Source organism: Pempheris klunzingeri, chromosome 19, assembly GCF_042242105.1.
Source record: "Pempheris klunzingeri isolate RE-2024b chromosome 19, fPemKlu1.hap1, whole genome shotgun sequence".
Lineage (NCBI taxonomy): Eukaryota > Metazoa > Chordata > Actinopteri > Acropomatiformes > Pempheridae > Pempheris > Pempheris klunzingeri.
Genome location: NC_092030.1, coordinates 6,577,217 through 6,605,181, shown reverse-complemented (window position 1 = coordinate 6,605,181; position 27,965 = coordinate 6,577,217). Strand labels below are relative to the sequence as shown.

The window sequence follows — 27,965 nt, the reverse complement described above, 5'->3', positions numbered from 1 at the left end:
TTCACCTCACCTGCACATTTTTGTTATATTTTAGCTGACGGCGCAAGTATATGAATCTGTACTCAACAGCATTGTTTGAGAAGATCACCTACCTGTGAGAGGGTGAGCCGGCTTCCGGCTCGTTTGTGGTATTTACTGGGGCTCTCAAACTGAAGGTCCTCCCACCGAATCCTCCACAGCATTCCAGCCAGCTCTTTCTCCAGCTTCAGTTTCCTGCAAAAAGGACAAACCAGGTGGTGAAATTAACAAGGATAGCAGCAGATAGAACAGATAAACAATCTCACAGAAAGTGGGTTGGGTTGGCATTGAGAGGGTGGATGTTTTTACCACAAAACTCTCTGTCTGCATGCAGTTGTGCGTTTCTAATTTCACTTTTCATATAAATTACACAAATGAATGGAAATCCTTCTGAGGCAAGGTGGTCTTTTGCTTTCTGGTCTGTTTTTTTTGCACAACATTCAAAACAACATGTAATCTGACAAATCACCTAACACAAAGCAATAATTGCTCCATTTGTGCCGTTATATTTGATCTCCATCTGCCCCAATGGTATTTCCTGAGATAGCTCTCTCAGATCTGATGGCAGAACTTCACATCCGGTGTTTGCATGTAGTGACGCACGCGTACAGGCTCATGTGTTTGCCTTTTATTAGATTTTAACTTCACCAGTCCATATGCTCTATTTATTGAACTCTGATGAAGTGGAAAACTACTCTTTTAGGCACTTATAGTCTTGGACAAAGGGTTCTTTCTTTCAAACGCATGCTGAAATACGCAACAACATCACACAGTAAAGATCCATGCTGAAAGTGTTTTTAAATCAACATTAAACAACCTTTTATGACCCTTATAAAAAAACCTATTTGTGACTTGAAATAATGAGGCTAATTGAATGTCAGGCTGAGCACCAAACCTCTCAGTTCAGGGTTCTTATAGCTCCCTGCATGCACTGCACTGAAGTTCACACTCCACAGAAAGCCTTTTTTCTTTTACTTTAAATAAAAGTACACAGTGGAGACTTGTTCTGATGAGTCATAGCTCTTTCTTTTCTGAAAAAACCAATGATGACCACGATGAAGATTAGAATTCACTTCAGTTCCTCAATACTCCCACACTCTTTATTTTTAAGTAACCCACTGAGAGTGGACTCAGATGTCCTGACCTTATCTTTGTACTAACACTGCTACAAAAATGACTCCCAGCTCAAAAACAGTGAAAAAGTATTTGAAATGGAAAGAATGAACGTAACTGGACCTGTAAAACATGTCAGTATGATTAAAAAGTGAATGTTTTAAATCTCTTTTACAGTATTTTATGGTTATGTTTGATCAATATTCATAACAGAGTTTTAATGAGCAAACATACAAAAAACTGGACACAAATTGCTCTCATCCTAATTTTGGGCTACAAATCTCACAAAATAAAATGACCAGTATCAAACAGTGCTGTCAAACAGTAATTAATTCTCATCATTATGTAAATCAACTGTGCAACTGTGAAGCCAGTATTTACTCAGTACGATTTTGAAGACTTTCCAATGAAAATGCAGCGAGTTAATACTGCAACTCTGGAAAGCATAAAACAGTAAACCACAATTTAGACAACAGACAACAGGAACATTATATGATATTTTATGGTGTAAAAACAAACCAGATATATCAGGTACCTGCCTACCTGTGTGCACGCTGCAAGTACACCCATTGCGCATGACCAGAGCCTTCCACAAGGCTAAAGCTAGCGAGTTAGAGTCGCACAAGAGTGGCGGACGGCTCAGTGACAGACTGTCGTGAGTTTCCAGCACGAAGCTCATAGCCACTGAGCCAAAGAACAAGGGATGTTTAGTGTGACTGCTGTTTTGCTTGTGTTTATATGATTATGGCATTTAACAGTTATTTGTTCAACTGAAAACTAAGAGAGGTTGTCGTGCATTGCGTTATGGATGGGTTAGGTTAGAATATGCCAGTCATGTTACGTAAATTACATTTTCTTAGGTTTGTTGGGTTGCTACATTGTGTTACATTGCGTTGAGTTAGGTTATGATGTGTTATTTTGTGTTTTTTTGTTACATTTCAAGTTATTATTACAGTACGATAGTTAGGTTTGGTTAGGCTAGCTTTGGTTAGGTTACGTCATGGTATGTTATGTTACTATGTTAACATCAGTTTAGGATTACGCTACGTTATGTTATGTTACGCTATGTTACGTTAGGTTACGTTATGTTACACTCGTCTGCCACAAATTTTAGGTTAGATCACGGCGTGTTATATTGTAATGTGGTAATTAGACTAGCTTTCTGTAGGTTATGTTTATGTTTCAGTTCATTGTAATTTTACAAATGATCCTTCACATGGTTGCTCCCTGATCACTTCTGTCTCCTAAATGAATAGAAACTAAAAACAACCTCCAAATAACCACACAGCCAAACCAGATTAATGAAGCTGGTCATTTTTTCACATGCTTTAAGTGCATCAGTCTGACTGCCAAACAATGAGCGCCACAGAAGGGAAGAGAATTCCAGTGAATCAACACATCAGGGGAAATCTCAGAGGAGCTGCTGTTTCTTGACACTTTATGATTTACAGCAAAAAAATGAAATAAAACTATTAATCAAGAGTTTTGAAAACCAGAGACTTGTTTTTATTTTTTGTTTGGGAGGGTGGAGGAAATTCATTTTCAGTTTGGAAACACTTGAAAATGAAAAACGAGCAGAGCCCCTACATTCCAACCCAAATCGAAAAGGTGTAAAACAGTTCCAGATGGCTGCAGGAAATTATTGCAGCGTTTGCATATCACCGTGTTTTAGCCGTTCCCCGAAACATCCCAGTTGGCCCCATAAGTGGCTCCCCTTTTCCTTTTTCACCAAGAGAAACTGTGTGCTTGGACAGTCCATAAACCTAAAGGGGATTCTGATGCTTATGTGTACAAATACTCCACGTTGTTGCCTATGTGCAACCATTTTCAGAGCAGGAAACACCATTAAACCACCAGTGTGCTCCAGCCTCATCCACCACCACCAAAAAAAGGTATTTTTCTATTTAAGGAGCCTCTTTTAGAGACCTCTGGCAGCCAGAGGGGCAAAGTGTGGGGCTCCACACTGGGCCTATTGTTTCATAACTCCCATATGTGAATACCTTTGCTGGACCAACCCCTCCATTAAAACAACAGAGCCACTGCTGCTCTGCTCAACATCCCCTCACACTGCTGCTGCACACCAGACTCCAAGATCAACGGAGAGCGGCCGACCACCTGGTTAAATCTACTGAGGGCTGCGGGACGACATTAAACAGTCACTCCATGAAAAGCAGAAATCAGAGAGCACTATTTTATTTTGACAATGTTAAATCTGTCCACTGCGAAAACGTCAAGTCAAATGGTCTGTTTTCTAGTCCTAAAATGTTGTTTTTAAAAAAAACTGTTTCTCATAGAAATCCAGTTGTTCCATCAATACTGTAGCAACGCAGTCACCTGCCTTATTCTGACTTATTTAAGAAGTAAAACTAAATGTTTTGGAGAAAAATGCATCAAAAAGACTGAATTTGAGGGTAAATGATTTAAAGAGACATTACAAGGTTTTTAAAGTGTTTTAACACATAGCAACACAATGAAACAGACAATTTAATACACAGGTTGCTTTTATTCAACTGAATATTCACCAAATGTTATTAATGTGTACATTTTACACAGCCAATAGTTGCGAGTTGTATTAAGTCAGAAGAGCAACCTATAACCAAAACTATCTAACCAGCCACCCATTTCTTATATGAAATACACCGAAGCTTATTTCACAGTATTTAGCCTCCTCATTTTCTTGCAGATTCATTTTGAGTTTCTTAGCCTTTTGTACCCTGTGAACTAGATTTAAATCCAAAAATACCCAACAATTAGAAAGTTAACGATCTGAATATAAAATCTTTTGTTTTATGTATTACAACACAAACAAAGCAGCATAAAATATAGAATGAATTTTAATGATAAAATATTTTCCTATTAAAATATATATCATATATTAATCAGTCTTATGCGTATCAAGTGATCCCAATGTTGAGAAACTCTGGGTTATCGACTGATTGGTCTGAGAATTACTGCTAACAGTGAAAAAACTCCAAAGTGTCTTAAACATTTTAGTGGCGTTTTTGTAGGTCAAGTACTGAACATGGAGGCCTCTCAGCAGCTGGATGATCTTTAGGGCGGCTGTAAACAGCTCTGCCGTCTGCCTCTCTATCCATCAGCATAGCTCCACCGGTGTCTGCAAAAACAGGAAGTGATTTGTTAGCCTTTGGTATCAAACAGAGCCGTCACAGAGAAAGCTCTAACTTCTACTTGTGGTGTATTTTATGTTTTTTACTTGAACAGGAGGTCAACATATACAGGCGTGTTAAGGTCTATTTGAAATAGCTTTCCATTTATAAGACTGTCATTTATGTAAATGATAAATCTAAATATAGCTGGGCTATAGTCGACAGTGCAAAACTGCGGGTCAGGGCCAAAAATGCATCACAGAGTTTCCCTGTTGGGTTCCCATTACAGAAATAGATACTCAGTGCCACAAGTCACCAAATGTTACACCTGGATCCCAGATTTGTAAAGAGCTCAGAGAAAAGAGGAGCATATTTCAAAAACTTACTGGCCAAGAGTCCAGGAAAACTAGCTCGTGAGGAAACCATGTGGTGCTTGCTGAGCGCTGAGCTGAAAAAACAGAAAAGAAGATGTAAATGTTTTCAGAAGTATGTGCACACTCTGCATCTAAATATCTGCTAATTATTTGATATTGAACATGATCAACTCAGATTCCGGTTCAGTGGATTTACCTCAAGTGGATAGCTGCTCCTCCATCTTTCTTCCACCATTCCTCTGATCAAAATCCATTCTGATTGGCTGGTGATTAACACTTGTATGTGTCAATAGTCAGTATTAGAGAAGTGATCAATTACCAGTGTGAACTGTTAGTAAGAGCTGTATGGTGACATATAAATCAGCTCCTCTTTGCATAAGAATCGCTGTTTATTAGTCGTGAACATCATTAAGTGCCTATGTACAGACACCTTTGAAGAAGTTACGAAAAAGGGAGAAAATAGAAACATTCATTTTCATTACATGCAGATTTTACCCATGAAATTACCCAGAATTTAGTAATCTTTCCATGTGGCTTAATTGCTAAAGTCATGCACGATTAACTTCTTGTGTAATAAAATGAGACTCAGTCTAACACACAGAATGATTCCCATTTACTTACAAGTATACTGTGCCACTAAGGATACTGTAACAGTTTTTAAAGCACAAAGTTATAACCATTTTAAATGAGGCAGGCAATTATTTTATCTAACAGGAACACAACATGGGGGTCTTTAACACTAACGCTTATATAAATGCCTAAAAGTTGAATACGTTTTTTGGATTCAACGAATGACTGCGCTTCAAAACAACTCCATCTTATACCAGTATGTTATTTTTCATGTTTGCTGAGTTAGAAATGGTTTATTTTCATGAAACAAGTAAAAAAAAAAAACAGATTATTTTAACCTATTTTGAGTATAAATCAATTCGTTTCCATGGCCATAACAAGGACTTAACAAATATTGAGGTCATGAGGGCAAATTCCTTCAGCACAACACAGCTAAGCAAAGGTTTGAGTACATTTTATCTCACTACATGACGGTCTAAATGCCATATTAAAAATGGAAAGAAATGAAAAATACTAGGTGTATTTTTGTCTAAAAAACAGTCAAAGTGAAAGATGTTTTTTGAAAATCAGAAAAATGTATACATTACATGCAGAATTTTATATGATAATGAAATCCAAAGTGTTTATAGCCATGGTCTAGTCAGTATGTATCTTTTCATCCTCGGTTTGAATATGGAGAAATTCTTAATGTGGAAAAAAGTTTGTTTGAAGAATTTCTAGAAATATCAGTATCTATCAGGAAACAACAGAAAAGGGCTGCCGGTGTAAAATACAGAAAAATGAAAGTTGACTCTACAAACATTTTGAAACAGTTGATTTGCATAACAAAAAATTTACCACAAAGGCAGATTTTTCCAACTGTTTAAAAAAACTATGATCTTTAGGAAAATTACTTCACATTTTTCAAAAGCTAAAACACTTATGACAACCAACAAAGACAACATGAAAGAAGCACAAAAACCACCTTGACTGATATTTTTCATCTGACATCAGCACCGTGTGAATTATTAAAATAAGTGGCATTTAGCTTTAATCGGGGCAGAATGAAAACAAACTTGATGAACACACTAATGATCATTAAGTGAGAACAGCATTAAGGGTTGTTTGGGGCCAGTTAATGAGCTCACTGGGCAGCTTAAGCACACTTCACTGCTGCTTTAACACCGTCGCCTGCTGAGCTGTTGCCGTGGCAACAATTGTGTAAATACCACACTGGTACCTATAGTAGCACGACCCATAAATCAAGCATCAAACACCTCTCTCTCTCTCTCTCCCGGTCTTTCTTTGAGAAGAATAAGAAAAAAATCGTCCCTGTATTTCTGCAGTTGGAGCTCAAAGCAGCATAGACAGGAAGCATCAGCTTGATGCAGTCAAACTCACCTGTAAATGAGGAAACTGGAGATACCAAAAATGATGAGCGCTAAGCCGGATCCCACAGCTACAATACCCAGAACTGGCAGATGACCTGGAAACAGGAGAAGGATTCCACACTCAGTTGTCTCTCATATGTTCAACAGATGTCCACATTCACATCTTTGAAAAGAAAAAAGAAGCACTGTGCTGTGAAAAACACAGCTGTGACCTCCTGGAGTACTGCTTTAGTAATCCGTCAGCCACACACACCAGCAACAATTTCACAATCGCAAAAGCTCTGACCTTCCACATATATATGGTGAAAACCCTGATGGAGACTAATTAAACCACCTGCTGTATCAGGATACTCATCATTAAGGAAATATCACGATAGTCACGATCAGAAGATGTTTCATCTCACTGCATTCATCTGATAATGAATTGAAAATTTTGAAATTACAAGCAGATTTGAGGTTTTGTTCATATTTTGAGTAGATACGTTTTTGGAAGGAAAACTGATGATATAAAATAAGCCACCAGTGTGGATTTTTAAAAAGATAAAGACCTATACATTTGTATTTGTTTCATCTTCTATATCTAAAATAATATCCACTGGTTTGCTTTCATTCAAAGAATGAGATGAGAGGAGCGAAATCAACTGCGACTCAGTGACAATGCTAACATGCTGATGTTTAGCAGGTATAATGTTTACCATGTTCATCATCTTGGCTTAGCACGTCAGTATGCTAATTCTATTGGCTAGTTGGCAGTAAACACAGTTAGAGCAGCTGGAGATATCATTTGTTTTGCAGGTATTTGGCCCACAGTATTACACAAATTGACATTTGACCCGTTGAAATGTCACAATGATCCATCCAATAGATGTTCAGACAATTCACTCAAAAACCCAAAATGTGAACCTCGTGATGGCACTAGAGGAAAAGTCAAGGGGTCACCAAAGCCAGTAGGAATCATCCTCTGGACACCATGGCCACAAAAATGTATCTGTGACAAATTTCATGGCAATCCACCAAAGACAAACTTCTGACCCTCCGATCAAAGACGGTCGTTGCCATCCCTTTGCTAGCATGATACGCCTACTAGGCGTCATTTTTGTGCACTGTATCTCGTTTGGTAAATCCATTTCCAACAGAAATGTAAAATGTGAAATGACAATTTGTTGTTGTTTGTCAGTATATACTGGCCTTCTCCATTTCTTTACTCTGTAGATAAGACACTGCTGTCACTGTGCTTTGTGTGTCCCTGTTACTATTATTCATCAATATGGTTCATCAAATTCTTGAACATTCAATGTCCTTGGTGCTGAAAGCGGCGTGAGAGAAGGCAATATCCAGGCTCTCAACTCCGCAAATTATTTGCGGACTGCTTCAGATTTGAGACAGATTCAGATTTATTGCTCCTCCAGTCATTATCCCTCCTTCACATCAAAATACATTTGTAATCGCAGTGGTTTTCCTCCTCAGTTTATCATCTGGAACATTTCCCCCCCTCATGCTATTCATGCAAAAAAAATACCATTTCCAGCACTTTTCTTTCGCACTGCTTGTTATTCAAGCGAATATTACACTTCTAGATTTGCTCTTTCACTTCATTGAGAGAAAGAGCTGGGATGAATTTGAAGAAAAACAGCATCAATGAAAATATCACAGGCCCTGTAGATATGACAGAGATAATATAAACAAAGCATTAGTGCACTGTAATATCCCTCTGATGACTGATTCAATCTTACTAGTCAAGAGGAAAAATCTGCCATTAAGTGTGGGATAATTTCTCTTGATGTCAACGCTGTGTATGAACTTCCTCGTCATAATTCTTTTCACACAATTTCCTGGAATCGCTGTGTTCATTAGTCAGTCTTACATTTCTGCTTGTTTCTAGAAATTGCTTCACTCCAGAAACGGAGAGTGTGGAAAAGAGGTGAAGAAGCGTGTGCAAGCAGGTTGGAATGGGTGGAGAAAAGGTGGTGTGAGAGAAGAGGATGCAGAGGATAGGGTTAGATGGAGGCAGATGATTCACTTCCCCTGAGGGGAATAGCCGAAAGGAGAAGAAGAAGACGCTTCACTCCAGAAACAGGTATGTTCACCACTAATCAGATTTGTTTCTGAGTCGAGATTTAAGTATGTTGCTGTCATACCATCATTGCAGGAGGGGTCGTCTGTGGAAAACACACAGGGTGGGTTATCCAGCGGTGGGCCCCCAGTGGGCCAGTGGATCCTCTCTGTCTGGGACCAAATGATCTCTTTGGTGGTTCCATTGTAGTATGCAACAAGCTGCGAACACAGAGGACAATGCTAATTTAATGCATTTCACAGCATATTGACTTCACTGCACATTCCAACATCAGTTTAGAATGTCTTTCATACATGTACCCATTCATTGTCAAGGACAATGTTGATAGCATTGTTTGTCATTGTTGTATGTATATTATTTATTGTGAAACCATAGAGAGAGCGCAGGCATCACCTCAAAGCTAGCCGCACTACAACTTAAAGGACTTTCTCATGAGGGTTTCTTTAATTGGTCCTAGTGTTTACTACCCATGTTTTAATATACGCAACTGTCCACTGCAGCGCGAATTCTCTTCTAATGTATTTTTAGCCACACTAGCTCTGGCTCTAAAGACGGCAGTGTCTGTTCGTCTAATGCTTCACCTTGTGACCAAATATCTGTAAAACTAATAACATTTACATGGGCCTCAGCTGTACTTTGAGTGGAAACTCAACCATTGTTCCGACAGCCTAATGTTCTGAAAGCCAGAAAACCAGATCTGTCGTCCTGCTCCGAAACACGACTCCACTACTTCTAACTAGCTGGAGAGGTTTTAATGTTTTCTGCCCATGCCCCCGGCCGGCATGTTGCGTCCTCCCTGCTAAAACCTTGAGGGCCGTCACCCCGACAGAGGGTCATCAAAACAATGCAGGGTGTGATGGGTGAAGGGGCAGAGGGAACAGGGTCTGAAATAGCTGCAGTATTTCAGTTCAGGGGCTTTGTTTACTGCACTGCACTGCCAAAACATCTCCTCCAACAATTCACTTCAGCTTGTGTTCACTCTCAAAATCTCTAATGCCTTCGAGTCTGCAAGCAGAGATGGACAGTTTAGCTTTTTTCCAGAGCAGCTAAAGAAAAGTATTGAGGAATACATTGAGAACATGTATAATGGCATACATAGTGTAAATATTTATATACTATTGACTATTTAGTGGATCTCCCTGTCTTACCAAAAATAAAACTTAGTAAGATCATATTACTGTGTATGGATGTATAAAACCCCACTTCACTTACTGTGAAATAACACCACATTTTAGTGTAGTATTTATTATGTCAAGTCAAGTTTTCACACTAACTTTTTTCCATTTATTACATACACTTAGTGTGTTGTCTGTTGTAAGAGTTTACTTTAGAAAAACTTTTTAAAAAACTTTAAATAAAAACCTAGTTCTTTATTCTATTCAATAGTCTGAGATCTGAAGGCTGAAGCTGACCTGTGATGTTTTCAATCAGGCTGCTGGCTACTAAGGTCAATTGGCCATATGAATCGACCAATTAAAAGTTGAGGATAAATGAGACCAGGAAGTCACGCAGACAGCCTCTGAGGGCCGCTATGAAATTCTAACTGAAGTCAAATCTAGCTAACCCACTTCTTCCACCCTCAGAGAAGAAAACACAGTGGAGCAGTTCACAGCAGTGTTTGCAGAGTGCAACATACACAAATATTTTCATCGGGCTGTGACGAAAATTTGAGGTTTTAATGCATCTTATCATTAGAGAAGTCAGGACCCCAGAATATGTCCCAGATAGTAATATCCCTTTGGTTTTATTGCATCAACGGCCAAACGCAAAAGACTGAGGTTTAGAATTATGCACTTTATGCTGACAAGCATTAGAGTAATTAGAAACATGTGTAGCGAATTATCTCTGCATTGTTTTCACCCAATATCATTATTTGATGTCAGCAGATTTATGTACAGAGACAGAAAATGATTAATAAACAACTCTTTTGTATATTATGAAATAACCACAGTAATTATGGGCACGACTGCTTGTGCTTATACAACATTCAACATTGGGGAACTCTACTGGAAAATGACAGAGGTTGCTTTGGGACGTGTTTCATACCTTAATTAATAATAATAATAATAATAATACATTTTATTTATAGGCGCTTTTCAAAACACCCAAGGACACCGTAGAAGACACAGATAAAAACAAAATTACACAGTCAGAGGGATGACAAGAAGAATGACATGCAACAAATGTCCCAAAACATGGTAGTATTGGCTATAAAACTCAGTTAATTCCAGTGTCTGCACCAGTTTTGAAAAACTGGTAGTAGCTCTATGAGTAACATTATGAAAAAGGATTACTGAGTCCCTCATTACTTGCTTCTCAGTCCTTTCCATGGCCAATAGAAATGTCACTCTGACAAAGCTGCTTATGAACTGCTGCAGCCCTGTGTGGCCCTGGGTGCACTGTTCTACTATCATTACAGTCCATTTACAGGTGTGTTAGATAACACAGACTAAATCCAATCATTTTACTCCAAAATGTCTAAAATGTTCTTGCACTCTGGGGCATTTGTGAAAATTCAAGTATCAAAGTAAGTATTTTTTTCCCCGTTGCTTAATGTGGTACTTTAATACCTTACCTAAGCTAGCTTTGTTGCTATTAGCCTGCTCTGCTTTAATCTAATCAACGTTGTGTAACTTCCATTAGCCCCCATTGGCGAGCTGGCTCAGATATAGCTCTAATGTTAGTGGTCCGCTGGGCAGTGAGGTCAATTCTCTCCCCTTGTCAAGCCTCCTGTTTCATACATAAACATTACATACCACCGTAGAGCTTTTAAGGAGCTGGTCTACATCACAATGTCAATTCATCTACCACCTGGCCCCCCCATATCAAGCAAAGATGACTTACCCCGTATTCTCCTGTCTCCTGGTTGGTCATTGCCCACAGGTCCACATCTATATCTCTGGCATTTTTGTGATCTGTGGTAACAAGTCCTGTCACTCCTAAAAACACAAACAAAGCCCCCATCAGTGGTCTGATTCAGACTGTGCAATGTCATATCTAGTCCTGAGACATTAGTCACTCTTGGATGACACACTGAGGAGTTTCCAGTAATTTACTTTTGTTTCAAATGACTCTGCAGACATTGCTTGACATTGTTCTGGTGCACAATGTACAAACACAGATACACAGAGCATTGGTTAGGCTCACAACATTGATTTCTTTGCACCACAGACTCTAATTGGGCTCTATTCAAACAGATCATCCTGAAAATCATGGCAGTGTGTAGTTTCCAGGATTATCACCTCATAGCTTTACACTGTGCAATCTTCTTGTCTCTAACTAGTGATCATTGTAGTAAAGTTTGAAGAATGGCTTTAACATTGAAAAGGCTTTTGCTTCTGCAAAAATAGGTCACATTAAACATCCACAACAAGTGAAAGTTTCCATTATTAGTTTCAACATGGGCTCTGTTTTCCTTGTTTTATCCCATCATGCTGAGCAAAACGACTCTCATCAACCCTGTCAAGCTGAAACAACAAAATCCCATTGTTCTGCTATCCAAAATGATGTGAAAGCAGATGTGGCAGCCAGCAAAGTAAACAAGGAAGTGTGTGAGCACCAACACCAAGCATCAAATGGACTATTAACTGGAGTGTTCCCTGTTATCTGAGAGGCAGCCATGGCTTTACAGCAAAATGGCTGACAACATTTGAAGCAGAGGTGGAGACTTCTACATATGTATCAATATCAAGCTCCAGTGTACATAACAAGATGAAATATGACAGATTGCCACAGTCAAATGTTTGAAAACCTGCTGTTCTTACAGGTTAAAAGACATCAACATTTGCTCACCCCAGAGTCGGCGATTCTGCGTCCTCATTGTAATGTTAATGCCGTCGTTCTGGGCTCCTCCCTCTGCCAGCGTCTCCTCCAAGGCCTTGGCGTACAGCACGAAACCATCATAGAAGCTGCCAGCAATGTAGTCCATCTGCAAGAAGAGGCCAACATAACTTTGAATACCAGCTACAATAGGAATTTGTGCACTGTTATGTTTAAGGAGCTTGATGCTGGAATAGAAAAATAACATTTTCAAAAGGAGGAAATGCCAATCCTTCTGCCAACACCTAAAAGCCTGCCTCTATGAAATGATATGACTTTGGCAAACACACAGCATGTTATCTTTTTTAAAACATAAAGTTTAATGTAATGTTGTGAAACGCCAATACTTAATAGGTGAGAATAGGGTAGAAATACAAGTATTAATTGCTAACATCAGTTCACAGCAGTCATCGTTAACAGCTGACAGTTACACAGCACAATGGTGATTTTTCTGCACAGAATATCTTATGAAAGATTAAAGAGGTAATTTGAGCATAAGGTTTCCACTGGCTAGAACTTACCAGTGATGGCTCCAGATGCACACCGAAATCCCTCTGAGCTTTGGCATGGAGTCGCCTCTGGAAGTCTTTGTACTCTGGATTATCAGGAGGCCGGTACGTTATGACGAAAACCGACTAGAGGAGACACACAATATTTAAAAAATGGATAGTTAAAACCTTGAAAAAATAGAAGTCTTTTTCATTAACGAATAAGACAAACCCTCAAATCCACATTGGCCAAGCTAAAATCAGTGCTGTTTCAGTGTTTTCATTTTGATTGTAAAGGAACACCAACATTGCCTCATACTGCACATACTGTGGTTGGATTCAGAACAAACAGGAAATCTAAGGCACATCACCTTTCATTATATTAAAATTACCTTCCAAATGAGCTAAAACATGAATAACAGATTTATTTCCAAATGTATAAAGCAAGAGTATGTCCCAATCTGCTGTGCCAGTCTGCTGCTGCTGGTAATTTTCCACTCTCTGACCTACTTACCTGGCCACGCCTTCCAATCAGTGGCAATCACCCTCACCTGCTTCCCCAGCTGCACTCACTTACAATCACCTGCCTATTTCAGGTTCAGCAGTAGGCTCCCTCATTGCCAGATTGTCCTAGCGTCATGCATGACCTTCCAGCACTCCTGTTTGGCCTGGTTCCCTCAGCATTGTTAAACTGAATTCTATGACTCGTGAAATTGTTATTATGATGAAATTGGTGGTCCTGAAACACCATAATGTCTGAGAGGTGGTGTGACAACCCGTGTTGTCACTTCTGTCGTGATTTTTTTCACAAATTGCTGTAACACCGCTGGAGCAGCAATGTGTTGCAATGTTTGGATACAAAAACCAAATTTCAGTCCAAATATTTGCAGAGTTACGTGAGTGGACTTTGATTCTATCAATTTGCTTGCTGCTATCACAGGCAAGTTTTAGACATTTCTATGAATGCCTCGAGCTTTGCTCTTAACTGGAAGATAATTTTTCATATTACAACAGTAAACTGAACCCAACCACAAACTTCCAACAGCAATTATTGCTCTGAAGAAAGCATGTCGCCATAATGAGCCATGATGGCTTGCAGACAAATTAACGCCTTGCGTGATCGGCAAAATGGGAGCCAAAATGTTGTTCTCCAGCCAAGGTTAGGAGCAGTTCATGTTCAGATTAACAGATATTGAGATCACTGTGTTTCATGCTAAAGCTTTTTATACCAGTACCGCGGTTTCACCACTCTCCAATCTTAAAATTGCTTTCTTCTTGAAATAAATCCAACCCTTGTGAACAGGCGTAATTATCATGACACAAACTACAATATCTTCTCTGTGTGCAACCTTAGGGTGGTTTCAGTAGTTGTTTGAAGAATTTCTTTTGTTAATATGAAAAAAAAAAATCTAGTTGCAAATAAAATGAGTAAAAGTGCCCATCACATGCTTTGATAGAACAAATTAAATTATCTGATTATAATACGTTTGCTGTTTGCTGAGAAACATTTCTGAAGAACAAATATTTTGACTAGAAGGGTACGGTGGGGATGTAAAAGGAATTATGCATTAAGATTAAGTCACCTTTAAATCCCAGAAATGGACAAACAGCGGACATACATTTCCATTTCCGTCAATTTCCACTTTCAGTTTCTTGCTAATGTCTCAACTGTACTTCAAGCAAACATTAAGTCCATTATGACTAAGTAACCATAATCCATCTAATATCCGCTCTCCTGCAAAACTTTGAGAACACTGAATTAAAGAGAATTAAGAGAAGCAAGTGTGACATTTAGGGAAATAAATTAGACAGGCTACACATCTGTGCCCACTCTCTTATGTCTCTGTGCACTAATTCACAGGGCTAAATGGCTTCCTGTGAAAACACATCCCTCATTCATTAATGTCGTGCAAGAATTCCACTCCTTACAGCGGTTGAAAGGGTCGAAGAGTCCTTGTCCTCCGGGAGACTCAATTTGCACACGAAAAATCATCAGCTAGAGTGAACATAAGCTCTCTTATACGTGTCTGTCATTACCATACATGCTTCCCCTCATTCTGATTTGTTACAAGAAACTTCTTGGAACAAATGATATTTAAGCAGAAAAAAAGAATTCTGGAAGTACATTAGAGGACTTGGTTCTGTGTAACTCAGTAAGTAGAGCCTGATAAAGATTGGGGATTTAGAGAGAAAATGAACAGAAACAGTGAATTTGTCAGGGACACCCATTTCTCCTGCCAAATTGTGGTTTTGGTCTTGTATCGTTCTTGTATCAAGTTCAAATGACAGTTCACATTCAATAAATCGACAAAGAATCTGGACACATTTTCAGCTTATCAAGAGTAGTGATCCAAACAGATGCGCAGCCATTACAACATACTGTATAGGTGTGCCTATGTGTGCATGTAGTGTTCGTCGTACCTTAAAGACCTTGATGGGATCGGCCCAGTCAGAGTCAGAGTTCTGCCACGGTTTGCGATCCGTCAGGCTCTCAGCAAACACGTCCAGATAGAAAATGGCGTAGTTTTGAGGGTCCTGGATCTCGCTTTGAAACAGTTTCATGATGTTCAGGAAAGTCTCCAGAGGCCCGCAGATGTATACAACTACAGACAGAATGAGAATAAAAAACAAGACATTTATCTCAGTCACTCACATGGTTAAAAGTCAGTGGACTCAAATGTGCATTTTCTTCATTTCTATGTAGCATTCTGCCAAATATTGTCTTCTTTCTGCTATTTACAGTTAAAATAATCATTGCAACAAGTTTATTTGTATTGGAACGAGGTTGAATTGATCATGTAACACTGAGTTCTTCACTTATTTTAAGTAAACTAGACTCAATAATATACAAAAACTGTTTTGTAAGATGGAGATTTTTGTGTTGGTGGATACATTTCATTTGCTCTCCATGCAAAGTCAAAGGCCACATTTACACCCCAGGACTTGACACACTTCTCAATTTTTGCCTGCATTAGAATTTTTTTGGCCACCTGTTTATTTCTAGTTTCAACAGCGAGCCGTATTTCATTATTTACACGGTATGCACACACGGATAAGTGCCAGAACACAATCCGCACAAACAAGACACACATCAGAACTGAGGCTGGAGAGCAGGAGGTGGGATAATCAATAACGTCTTTTAAAGCCAGTCAGTTGATACATTTTCCCACCATTTTTGTAGTTACACACATTGAGGCCAACAGCATATAACATGAGTAATGGATAATACACTGGTGGCTGGTGCATGTTTCAACTTTTGCAATTCGGCTCAGATAGATCGATGTCAGGGTATGACACAATCTTCTGAAACATACGCAAAAAAACATCTATCAGAGGCAGCAAAGGAGCCAGAGGTTATTCAAAGCTGAGGGTAAATATTGGTTTAGTGGATCTCTCACAATGGAAACAACAAATGAAGGGTTAGGGTGTAAAAGTGTCAGCATTAGTCCTTTCAGCTAATGTCCCAAAGCAACATAGTTTTACTTTAAAGTAGCAGCGGCCATAGATGTTATGACTCTTTTCCCTTGGGTACAAAAGAGGAATTCAGACGATGCTAATTTATAGTGACAAAGTCCACAGGGAGAAGATCAGGGTGGGTTGGTTGGTCAACTAAACATTGGGCTGTTTGATTCCTGTTTCCAACCTAGAGTTAGTGTTGCTTTTAAACTATGACCAAGGTCGTTTCTTTACCATAACGAAGTCGTTATTACTGTAACCATGGTATTGAAAAGTCCCCTAAAGGCTAAATCCCACCAGAAATGTCTGTTTGCTGTATTCCAGCTGCGACGTGGCCACCAGAGCTAATCGCGCACGCTCTAGTTAATGCTTCAAATTCTACCACAAGCAATGCGGCGCGTTTCAGAAACATCCCAAAAGCGAAAGATACGCGCCAGGGCTATTTTTGACAGAAGCTGCAGCCTGGTCGCATCAAGCAGCACAGGGCAGATGAGGCTGGCAGGAAGTCAGGCAAGATAACAACAAAGAGAATCCAGTCAGTGTTCAACACCCCCTGCAGACTCAATCGTGTATCCCACTACCACATTAATATTATTTTATAGTCGGTGGCAGAAGCTGTCAATGGGTCAGAGGCTTTTTTAACACCTGCTGTTTGTAGCTACAGCACAACAAAGTAGTAAATACATGCAAGACACATATGTTTCAAGGGAAAACTGGCCAAATCAACAAAATCTAAGCAAGTCAACTAATCTGCCAGGCTTCACTTCTGAAATGCTCCAGGTGGGATATGAAGCTGTGCAGAGGACGGAGCAAAACCAGACCACAGCCAGTGGGACATGCCCGGTGGGATTTTGGGGTGACAGAACAGAAAACGCTTATATGTGTTGTTCTAGGGCCTAGAATAATGACACATTTTGTCAAGAACTTAACAATTCAAACGTGCTGCTGGGTATCAGCTGAAGCTTTTTGGTACGATACAAAAAACTTTTTGCCTACTACTCAAACATGAATAAAGTAGATGCTGTCTTGCTCAAAGACACTGTAGCACTTCATTGTTTGCTGTTGTAGAAATCAAACATGGAAGTTCTGTTGCTGCTCTGACAGACTCTCTACCAACTACCTTCACCCTGCCACCTACATCCTCCTGTTGAGTCTTGAATAAAAAATGTAGCATTATTTCCATTCGCAGCATATGTCAGAGTGGCTGCTGCCAGCTCTGAGGCAGTCCTCCCAGTTAGCAGACATTTCCTCATGTGTTAGACCAAAGTCGGCTGCTGTTTAGACCCCAACTCTCATCTCCTCCAACATGGTTCACCATGCCAAGTAGTCCTGCTGTCTCCTGGACCACTCCCAAAATAAATGTGCTACACAGCCGGGGCAAAATGTCCTCCAGTGTTGCAGCACACAGTGTGTGGACCTGCCGAGGCTTCACTTTACACAAAAGCACATTAAATTGTTTGGTCCTTCACAGGCTCCAGGATGCTAATCAGACCTGTTCCTGTTCTTATCTCTACACAACAGAAATAATTGAACCTAACTCAAGTGTGTTTGAAGGATTGTGCATGATCATAGCTCATTTTCAGTCCTGTTAATTATTTGTCTGATTCAACAAGATAGCTCAAAAACTTGTTGACGTATTTCTACGGTTGAGCCAATGAGCAACTTATTTGTTTTCTGATGTAGATCAAGGATTTCTCAGTATTGCAAGATAGCACATTAGGAATTTTCTCATGAACTACAATGTGTTAAAAAAAAATCCCATGGTTATCTGTTACTATGAGTATTTGGATGCTGATCCAGATCTGAATGCACATAAAAATTTCTTCTACACAATCTTCTATTATCTAAATAACACATGCAATATACTGTACATAATACGGATGTATGGGCTCTCTTAAGTGCTTTCTGTTTGATGACAATGCAGGCTGCTTTGTTTCAAGATAATGTTTTTTTTTTTAAAACAAAATGTCTAAACCAAGGACGGGTATTGTGCCAAGGAAAACATGGAAAATGTGATAAAACCTGGAATTCAGTCTCACTTTAGTGGGAAAATAATTCCTGAGACCTGAATAACACACCAGATGGATGTTATTTGTCAGTGCCCCTGACTTGCTTTTCTTAAGATAAAATATTCCACTTTTACCAAAACTAGAGACTACTTTTTTTTCTGGCAAGTCTCTGTTCATGTCATAATCCTTATGGTTGTGTCAAGTCCCCAATTTTTGAGCATATTTGAGCATTTCGATGCATTCACATTCTGTAATTACCTCTCTAGAGGTTTTCTTTGTTAGTGGCGGAGTCCGCCATTCCTGCACAGCATTATTTTTACTGATTGTTTTCATTAATATCAGCCTCACTGTTAACTGTCATCTGCATCAGAGCTATATAAAGCTACTGCTAAAGCAAACCAAACCTTTCCCTCTGCCACTGCCATATTAAACACGTTCAGCTGACAAAACACAAGGTGACTTTTACTGTTGAGCTCTCGCAGGAAACACAACACATTTGTCACCAAAGTTAGCCCTGACTAAGCTTACCTCGGCTAGTAGTAGGTTTCGTTACTGGAGGAGCTTTCCTGTCTTGCACAAGATTCAAATTGCCCCCATGAGCAAGAAAAGCAACAGAAAAACAGCACGTGACATTTATCTTTCAGTATAACACAACACAACTTAACAGCAGCTCAAACTACAGCCTCCACAAAGATCATAGTTGACTAAGTTGATTCATCACCTCTCTGAACAGTCTCAATACTAACAATGAAATAGCTCAAGGAAGCACAAATCTGCATCAGGTTGTGGTGTTTCCAGCCTCCATCTTGTCTATTATTTGTTACTGTGCAGTTTGTTCAAGTCATTTAGTCTTGAAACAGGCAAAAAATATGCACGATAGAGTATCAAGTAAATGATACTTGATTATAAATGTTCAAAAACAAGCTGACTCATAATGGAGACAGGTGAAACAGACTCACCTCTTCAGCATATTTTCCCCCATGTTTTAAGAAATAAGGGAATGAAGACTTGTAAAGAAGCCAAAGAAAATTTTTTGTAGATGATGTGAAGGCCTGTATCACAAACTCTCTGCACCATTTCTGCACATTTGTTTTCATAATTTAAGCAATTTAGCTTCTTAGTTACACTGTGTTTATTTCGCAGACATGTTTTAGATGGTTCCTTGCAATTGCACATACAGAAAGTTTACTTTTTGTTGCCTTCTCAATCTGATTATGAGGGGCTTTCTAGCATGACTCTGTGTCACATTGGTCATGTAGCTGCATCTTTTTCAGAGACGACTCAGAGAAGCTCTTTGTTTTTTCATGCTCTGACCTGCCTGGGAGGCTTTTACAACTGTGGTAAAATAGATCACCCACAGCTTTGCCTCTGTAGCATTTCTTTGTATAGGAAACTTAACAAAACTGAATCCGTGAAAGCAACATCTCGTTCATCTAACTCTCTGCTATTGTTGCACCCTGGGAGTGTTTTCACAGGAAAAAGGATTTCTGTAATTACACCGAGGCGCTATCTGAGCTTCATTGTGAAGAGACACTCTTTTCATCACTCACTGGGAGCTCCAAACCACTGGCATATGTACTTAAAAAAGAAACACAGCCTGATGTATTCTTCCACTCACATAGATGAATTTTTCCCTCTTGTGTGCCATTAATGGACTGAAAAGCATGACGGCGAGAGTGTCACTGGGCACTGTGATGGTACAGTGAGTGCTGCTTTCATATCACACTCCTCCAGAGCTGGAAGAGGATCTCAAAACCTTTACTTAACAGGTCAGACAGCCATACTGATAGTTTTGGTCTCACCCATCCGGGTTGTTACATATCCATCACTGAGGTTTCTGCCTTCAATCCAGTATAATAAATGGAATTCTACTTTTGATGCTCACAACATTAAAAACTTACATTTAATAAAAATCTACTGTAGCAAGTTTTCCCAGAGATAATGTCCACATTGCTCTGGATAATTCACAGAACAACCTGTGAACCATTTTTGTAGGTGCTATGTCTTTGCTAAAAAGTTTTTTTTAAAAACCTAACAGCGACAACATTGCTTTGGGAGGTGGACTGACCCTTTAAGGAAAAAGACTCCATTACAAGAGTCCTTTATTCCTGTAAAAGTGGAAAAGTATTAGCAGTAAAATGTACTCATGTGTGAAGAACGGTCTCTATCAGAGCGTTATTGAAATATAAATCCCCCAAACTGGAGACAATGAGATAATTATGAAGTAGATTTTCATGCTTTCAGATCAGCTGAAAGGTTACACGCTCGTCTACAGGATGAGGAAACTGTCTGAAATGTTACATTTTAGAGATATTTTCTACGAGTTCATAGAACGGGGCAGGATTAACTGGTCAGGGGACCCAGGTGCAAAAATCTCACCGTTGGTCCCCTGTTGAGCCCTCACCTCCGCCTCTCATTTGCTGTGCTATTTATGTACTCTGTCACTTCCAGGTTCACACTGAAGCATAGATTCAGATTTTTCAAGTCTATCTTAATACAATACTCACTCGTCCATGTGTACATTCAAATAGTTATAGTCCAAAGCTATGGTCGTGTTAGTGCAAATGTCCTCTTTCTGAATCCCCAGACACTGTTTTCAGATGTATACCTTCTTGATTTAACTAACTACAGGTCGACTGTGTTTTGTTTGGTGCTTTAGCTGTTTTCAGTCAACACAGACGCTGTGTAGCAGTTGCTGTGAGCAGCTAACTTTTTCCCACTATTGAGGAAAAATTGTGTAATTTAACAGTTACTTCTGGGAGTGGATTTACTACATCAGTCTAATTCGTGACTATCACCATGAGTGTGCCATTTTTCTGACTTTTTTTGTTTCTGGGTGAGATGTCTGTACAACTATTGGATGGACTGCTGTGGAATTAGAAGCAGATATTGAAGATACATAGAAGAGGACAAACATTATACCCACTAAACATCAGCATGTTAGCATTGTTACTGTGAGCGTGTTAGCACGCTGATGTTACCTCCAAGCCTTGCTGCACCTAAGCACGGCCTCACAAACCTGGGACTTTTGGTGCCCTTGAGGGTCTGCAGAGTTTGGTAATGAGCTTATCTAATGTTGAATGTAAAATCAGAATCTACAAAGTACTTCCAGCTGTCAGAGGGAGTAAAAGGAATGCGGAGGAGGAGCGCCAGTGAGCACTGACTGTTGAGGAAGTGGTTGCATCCCAGATCTGCACTTTTCAGGTATTAAAATGAGGAATTTGGGGAATTAGAGTTGGTGTTGGGAGTGGTGTTTAAACCTGCAAATGCAGGCAATTACTTGGTCTGCTGTCAGCACTGCAATGATGTGTGGCTTCACATTAAAAGCCACCCATTTTTTTTTCTCACCCTCTTGCCGTTTGAGTCGGCAGTTGGGTGATACAACTGAGTCGATAGCCCGCAGGTTATCTACTGGGATAAAAGTGAGCTGAATGCCGAGCCAGGACAAGCCCTGACAAATCCATTTGCTTCCCTGACCTCCAGGTCACTGCGGTAGCTCCATAATTCATCTGGGAAGGAGGGGTGTTTGGCGGCTTGCACCTTTCACCTCTTTCCATTGCTGCTGCGCCGCCCTTTAATTGCATTTGCACTGTGTTTATTCCATTATTTGTTGATGCCGTTACTGTAACAACTGATTAAGATCTTTAAAAATCTGTTTGTTTTACAGTGCCAGAAACCATAATACTTCAAGATTTACTGGTTGGAAGCAGACTTTCCCCTGAGATGGTGAGCTAGTTCCAAAAATTCCCTCCAAACATTCCCATGAGTACAAGCAGATAAGTATTTTACACCACACTCGTGCACTATCGCTGAATATCAGAATAAGATATGCATTTCTGAATGTTAATTCTAAAAAACATCCAAATTTGAGAAAAACATAATTGTTAAAGTAAAGGAGGATGCACATTTACTCAAAGATTTCATAGGGGAATATTGTACTTGCTTCCCATTACTTTAACTTGGAGGCTGGACTTATTAGTCACTTTGCAGATTTGGTCAAATTTTATTTTTAAAATGGATAAATATGGCTGTTGGAATATATTAAGTTTGGAAACACAACAATTTTGTGATGACCCAGTGACAAACTACAGGACAAAAACACGTCATTTTAGGTTTAGACACAAGACCGATGCTAATCTTTTTCTTCAGAAGCCAGTCTAAGAGTATGTAATACCTCTTTCACTGTCCTCAAAGCATAAAAAATATTCATTTATTGATTCTTAACTTCAGTATCATTTCTGTAGCTCTATGAAATGCACCATAAATGCTTGGTGAGTGGAAGAATTACTTACGAGTACATGTATTTTCCTTTGTGGTTTCTTTATTGGTAGTTTTAGTTAAATTATTTGCTGTATATTAATAAGAGTAACTTTTGGTTTCCCTGTGACTAAAGGGAATAATAAACAAGAAATGATAAGCTATATTAATCAGATGTCTGTGTCTTACACACGGAGGTGGAGCGGGGATGTGATTAGCCCAGCATAAAGACTGGAAATACAAGGTAGCAGCTAGTCTGGCTGTTAAATATACAATGACCAACACCTCAAAAGTTCACTATAATAAAAAATGATCCATCTTGTTTGCATAATGTTTAGGCCTGCCATGATACTTGATTACTTTATCGACTTATCATACGAAGTGTGGACATGACTTTGATCATTTTTTGGACCTCGATTATCTCCCATTGTTAATCTCCCACCGACATTTTTGCCAACTTGATGCCAGAATAAACAGCAGGATTTTACCCACCATTATAAGACTTGGGCGCAGTGCCTGAGCAGTTTTTCACAGCAAAATGAACAGAATGAACAGATGCTCTCTGTGTCTATGGGCAGTGCTCAGGCAGCTCCTCTGCACTCACACACACACACAAAGGGTGATCTTGCATTATTGTGCTGTTATAGTATTATAATAGTGGCTTCAAATCATTTTAAAATGACAATTATATCGTTTAGCACAATTACTTCTCTACCAATATATCGTCCAACAAAAGTCGACCCAATGATGTGGACATGAACACATTTAAAATAACTATCTGTGATTTTAGAGAAGTTACATGCTTTATTAAACTTTGAGCAGAACTGTTTTCTCCCGCCTTTATGCTATGCTAAGATAATTCAGAAGACAAATAAATCCAAATTAGAAAATGCTGAACTGCACTTTAATGGGTTATTAATATAACTTCAATATTCCCTAATAAAACAGATAAGTCAAGAGGTATTTTTCCACGACCTACACTTGGTCGCTTCATCAGCTCTGGTATTCCTACTTGATCTCAGTCTCTCCTCTTATACAAACACAATGCAGCTGGGCGCACGCACGAGCCATAATGCAGACTCTCAGTTGCACAATTAAGTTTTCACAGCAGCAGTAATGATTAAGTCAGCTTCACGGTGTTTCCAGTTAATTAAGCTTAAGGCGAGAACAGTGACGAGTGATTTAACAGCCACTCCTGAACAGTGATTTACGCCTCATCACAACCAGCAGCTGTTATTTTAATTTGCTGAAAAACAAATTACTGTTTTGCAACTTGATGTAATAATTCAAAAATAATTATACTGACCGTTAATTTACTTCCTTTTATTACCCCCTTCAGAAGCTTTAAGGGTGGAAAGTCTTATTGCAGACTGCTGACAGCATCATATATCTCCTGTGCCATCTTGTTCCAGCTCATACAACCTATAAGCTGTTTCCACTGAGAGAAATATTCAAACCTAAGACTTTTTATGGCTGCATCAATCCATCACAATGAAATCCTCTGAATGTCTTCTTCATCATTTTACACACATTTCCCCAAAATGAAGCCTGACATATTTGGTATCTTTGGAAATTTGGGGATTTCCACTAGAATTTAAAAAGTCGCATGGTGCTGATTTTAATCAAGTTTTGCATCACAGCACCGACTGAGCAGAGCAGCAGCAGCAAGAATGCATAAAGTGAATGAAGCAGACAAGACATGTTTAGGCTGAGAGGGCACCTCTGCGTTAAAAAACGCAGGTGGTGGCAATAAACCAGCAGCAGCAGCAGCAGCAGCAGCAGCAGATTGCCCACAGCCTCAACATTCCTCTGTAATAACTCCGGAATAAACAGGCTTTCCCTGCACCTTTTCCAGTCCACATCTGTTTGTCTGCTGGGAAAAAACTTCACTGTGACCTCATTGTATAAACGCGGAATCTCCCATTGCATCATTTTGTAAAACACCTCAAAGAAGAATCATCAACTTAGAGAGAAGCTCCTTCTCCATCCACTCCATCCACAGTCACTGACTTCTAAGACAAGTTGCAAAATCAGTGTTAACACTTGTTAGAACATTTTGATCATCCACTCTGCTGCTGTGTTTGTTTGGCACCTGACCATGATTTCAAACTTTAAATCACACTTTAAGTGACACTTTTTCCTCTCAGCATGAACTTACTTCTGCCGCGCTCCTTCATGAACGTGATGAGATCCTTGTAGTACTTGTGGTCGTCCCTGTACGGCTGGGCCTCCACCGTGATGTTCATCTCCTCCTTCAGGTTCAGGTAGATCCCCTCCGACAGAAAGTAGTGCGGCCGGTCGTCCTGCCGCAGGTCGTGGAAGATCACCACGGCCCGGGACGTCCAGTTGAAGTGCGTGTGCAGGACGTTGGCGAAGTCCCCCAGCTTGGTGGTGGACGGCCCGCTGCGCACGATGGTCCGGTATTCGTCGCGCTTGTCGAAGCCGTACGCGGGTCCTCCGGCGGTGATCAGTGGGAGTTTCCAATGGGACGCGAAGCGCCCCACGGAGGCAAGTGGGTACACGCACCCGGGTCCAATGAAAGCGTCCGGGCGGATGTAAAGCTTGGCGTCCACGGCCACCACCTGCGCCCGGCTCTCGGCGCACGAGCCCACGGCGGGGTCCTCGGTGCTGTAGTTCAGGATGTTGATGTAGCGGCCGCGTAGCAGCCCGTGCTTACCGTGCAAGTCCTCGTGCGCCATGAGGATGGCAGGTAAGACGCGCGGCAGAGCCCACGGGTACTTGTGGTGGTTGTCCGGGAGCATCACCGCCACGGTTATGTTTCCCCTGCAGCCGGGGAAGAGGCAGCAGGACAGCGCCGCGAGCAAGCAGCATCCCAGCGCGCTTCTGCATCCCATTTCGCGCCCCAGCCGCGTGGAAGTCCCAGACAGGAAAGTACGACCACGGAGAGCGCACCGTTTGGAGAGGAGACACGGCCGGCTGTGGCACCCTGACACCAAACCATAAGTATCCGTCTTCCCCACTCTCACTCTCTGCTTCCCTCTCTCTCAAAAGTCAAATAAAGTCATTAAAAGCAGCATCCTGTCGCGGCAGCCCGGCTGTGCCATGCGTCTCCACTGCGTAAATCCACCTCAAATGAAGTTCTTGTACTTCCCAAAGCGGCTTCCAGCGCAGCGTCCTCCCCACACTGACGGTCTCTGGAGGAGTGATAGCATCCATCCAGATGACTGCAACTTAAATCAGAGCAGCCCTCCGCTCGGCCCCCACACGTCACACACTGCAAGAAAAGTCCACATCCATTAATCTGTTGACCAGAGGGTTAGAAATGATTATCTCTTAAACAAACCATCCAATATATACAGTGAAAGGAAATCATTTCGGTGTGGATCATATTTCCATGATTCTTTTTACCAAAGGAGAGAGCTGGTTTATTCTACCAGAGAACAATGACAGAAATAAACTAGGAGTTTGTGCTTTTAGAAAAAGGATAGGAAACAGTGGGCCCATATGTGGACTTTGTGATCATGTTCATGTTCATGTTTAATGAAAAAATCTGACTTTAAAGTGAAAGAGACAGGCCGAATTACATGATAAAGTATTTGACTACCATTTTTTGCAGCGTATGAATCAAACTCTCAAAGTGGGCGTGAGTCGCCCCCTGCCGGCCGTGTGGGAGGGTACAGTTCAGGCCTGCTGCAGTCTCTAGACTTTTTTAGCCTTTAATGGCTTATTAATTTTAATGTTTTTTATGAAATGTCACCAGCTACTAAGCAGTGGCTGCCTGTTGATTGACTGATTCATTTGATTGACAGGCATGGCAGCATGTCAGTCAATAATGACTGAACGGCTCCTCCTGCTGGCCCTGCCATGATCAGGAGAAAGTTAAAGTCTCCATCCACTAACTAAAGGTGTTTTGCTTGTTGTTAGTGCACTGAATTGAACTTTTTGTGGAAGAAAATCAGACACAAATTATTATTCATAGCAGATTAACTTATATGTCTCAAAAGCGTGTCTCTGTAGTGGATCTTTAAAGTCTAATTGATGGAGAATTTCACAGTTGATCGCAGTCAAATAGGCTTCAGCATCACTTTGACGGGATGAATGAAGGTCCAATATGAAACCTGTGTTTGGTTTATCCTGAAAAAGCACTCCCAGCATAATTCAAGATTCAGATATCTTGTGCTTCCTTTATCATCACAAGAATGTGGGATTTCCATTTAAATCTCACAAAATGTATTCACAATGTGCACGTGTCAAAAGTTCACCTTTAATAGCACCTTTGAACAAACTTTCATTCTAATCTTCAACTGTATTTTCAGCTCAGCAGAAACATCGTAATCATCTTTGTTCTGAAGGAGTGTTTGTAATGAGACGTGTGAGGACTCTGCAGAATTCACTGACATGTGGCCAATTAAAAAGCAGCGTGTGTCTGGATGCTGCCGTTTGCTGGTCACAAGCTGCAGGTTGTTTTTTTTTCCCTTTTATGTTCGGCTGTAATCGCCTCCACCCACACAGCAGCACCTTGAATTAGACGTTAATGGTTCACCGGTTTACAGCTTTTGTAGAGCGCCTCAGATGTCAGCTGTCAGCTGTCAAGGGCTCCACGCTGCACTGACATCCATCTTCAGTTTAGGAGTGCATCATTTTACTGTCATCAACACAGACATATTCCAGAAGAGTGAAGGAGTTCAATAAATAAATAGAGAGAAAATACAAATCTTAATTATACTTGTTGCTGTGGAAACAAAAGAGCTTTTACCACTTTTTTGTGTTTATTCTTTAAGGTCTTGGGCTTCAGCGGTGCACTCATTAAAATAAACATACTGAAATGTCCATGTGTTAATGTACTTAAAGTACTACACTATTGACCTACTGCTTTTGCCCTCTGGTTACTAACAACATAGAATTAGTTCAGCTTGAATATTTAGTCCACTTGACAATAAAATATAACATTTTATAGTAGACTTTTTTTACACGTACCTTTGGCATATGTAAAGAGATATTTTGGACTTTTATTAATGCACCTTAATATAACACACTTTAAAGAAGTAGTAAACATACATGCAATAGTCATTTAAATAAGCTGAAATTATACTTGAAGTACGTCTATGTTAAGTATAAAGGTGTGTTTAAATACAAGAAATCAGATCATTGTGGTGTTGAGTTAAAAATAGCAATATTTTAGTTAGTATAGTACTTCAGTAAGTACAGTTTGACTCGTACTTCTAACATATCATTAATACTCCAAGTCTAAAATAGTGCACTTTAAGTCATAATCAGTTTCTAGGAGTGATCATTTGGTGGCAGCTCATTACTTAACATAGCATAGCCTTTAAATAACAAACACACAAG

The 27,965-nt window shown here is 40.0% G+C and overlaps 1 protein-coding gene across 1 annotated transcript in view; it reads right to left on the bottom strand.

Annotated features, from left to right (window-relative positions):
- Window positions 1–25,803, bottom strand: part of npr2 (natriuretic peptide receptor 2) — a 53,661-nt gene extending 27,858 nt beyond the window's left edge. The window contains exons 1-8 of the mRNA XM_070850668.1: window positions 24,814–25,803; window positions 15,355–15,536; window positions 12,967–13,080; window positions 12,419–12,554; window positions 11,471–11,565; window positions 8,691–8,826; window positions 6,563–6,647; window positions 93–213 (exon numbers count right to left, since the gene is read on the bottom strand). Coding sequence (XP_070706769.1) covers window positions 93–213; window positions 6,563–6,647; window positions 8,691–8,826; window positions 11,471–11,565; window positions 12,419–12,554; window positions 12,967–13,080; window positions 15,355–15,536; window positions 24,814–25,510 — 1,566 coding nt within the window. The 5' untranslated portion in view covers window positions 25,511–25,803. The remainder of the gene's footprint in view (window positions 1–92; window positions 214–6,562; window positions 6,648–8,690; window positions 8,827–11,470; window positions 11,566–12,418; window positions 12,555–12,966; window positions 13,081–15,354; window positions 15,537–24,813) is intronic.
- Window positions 25,804–27,965: the final 2,162 nt, after the last annotated feature.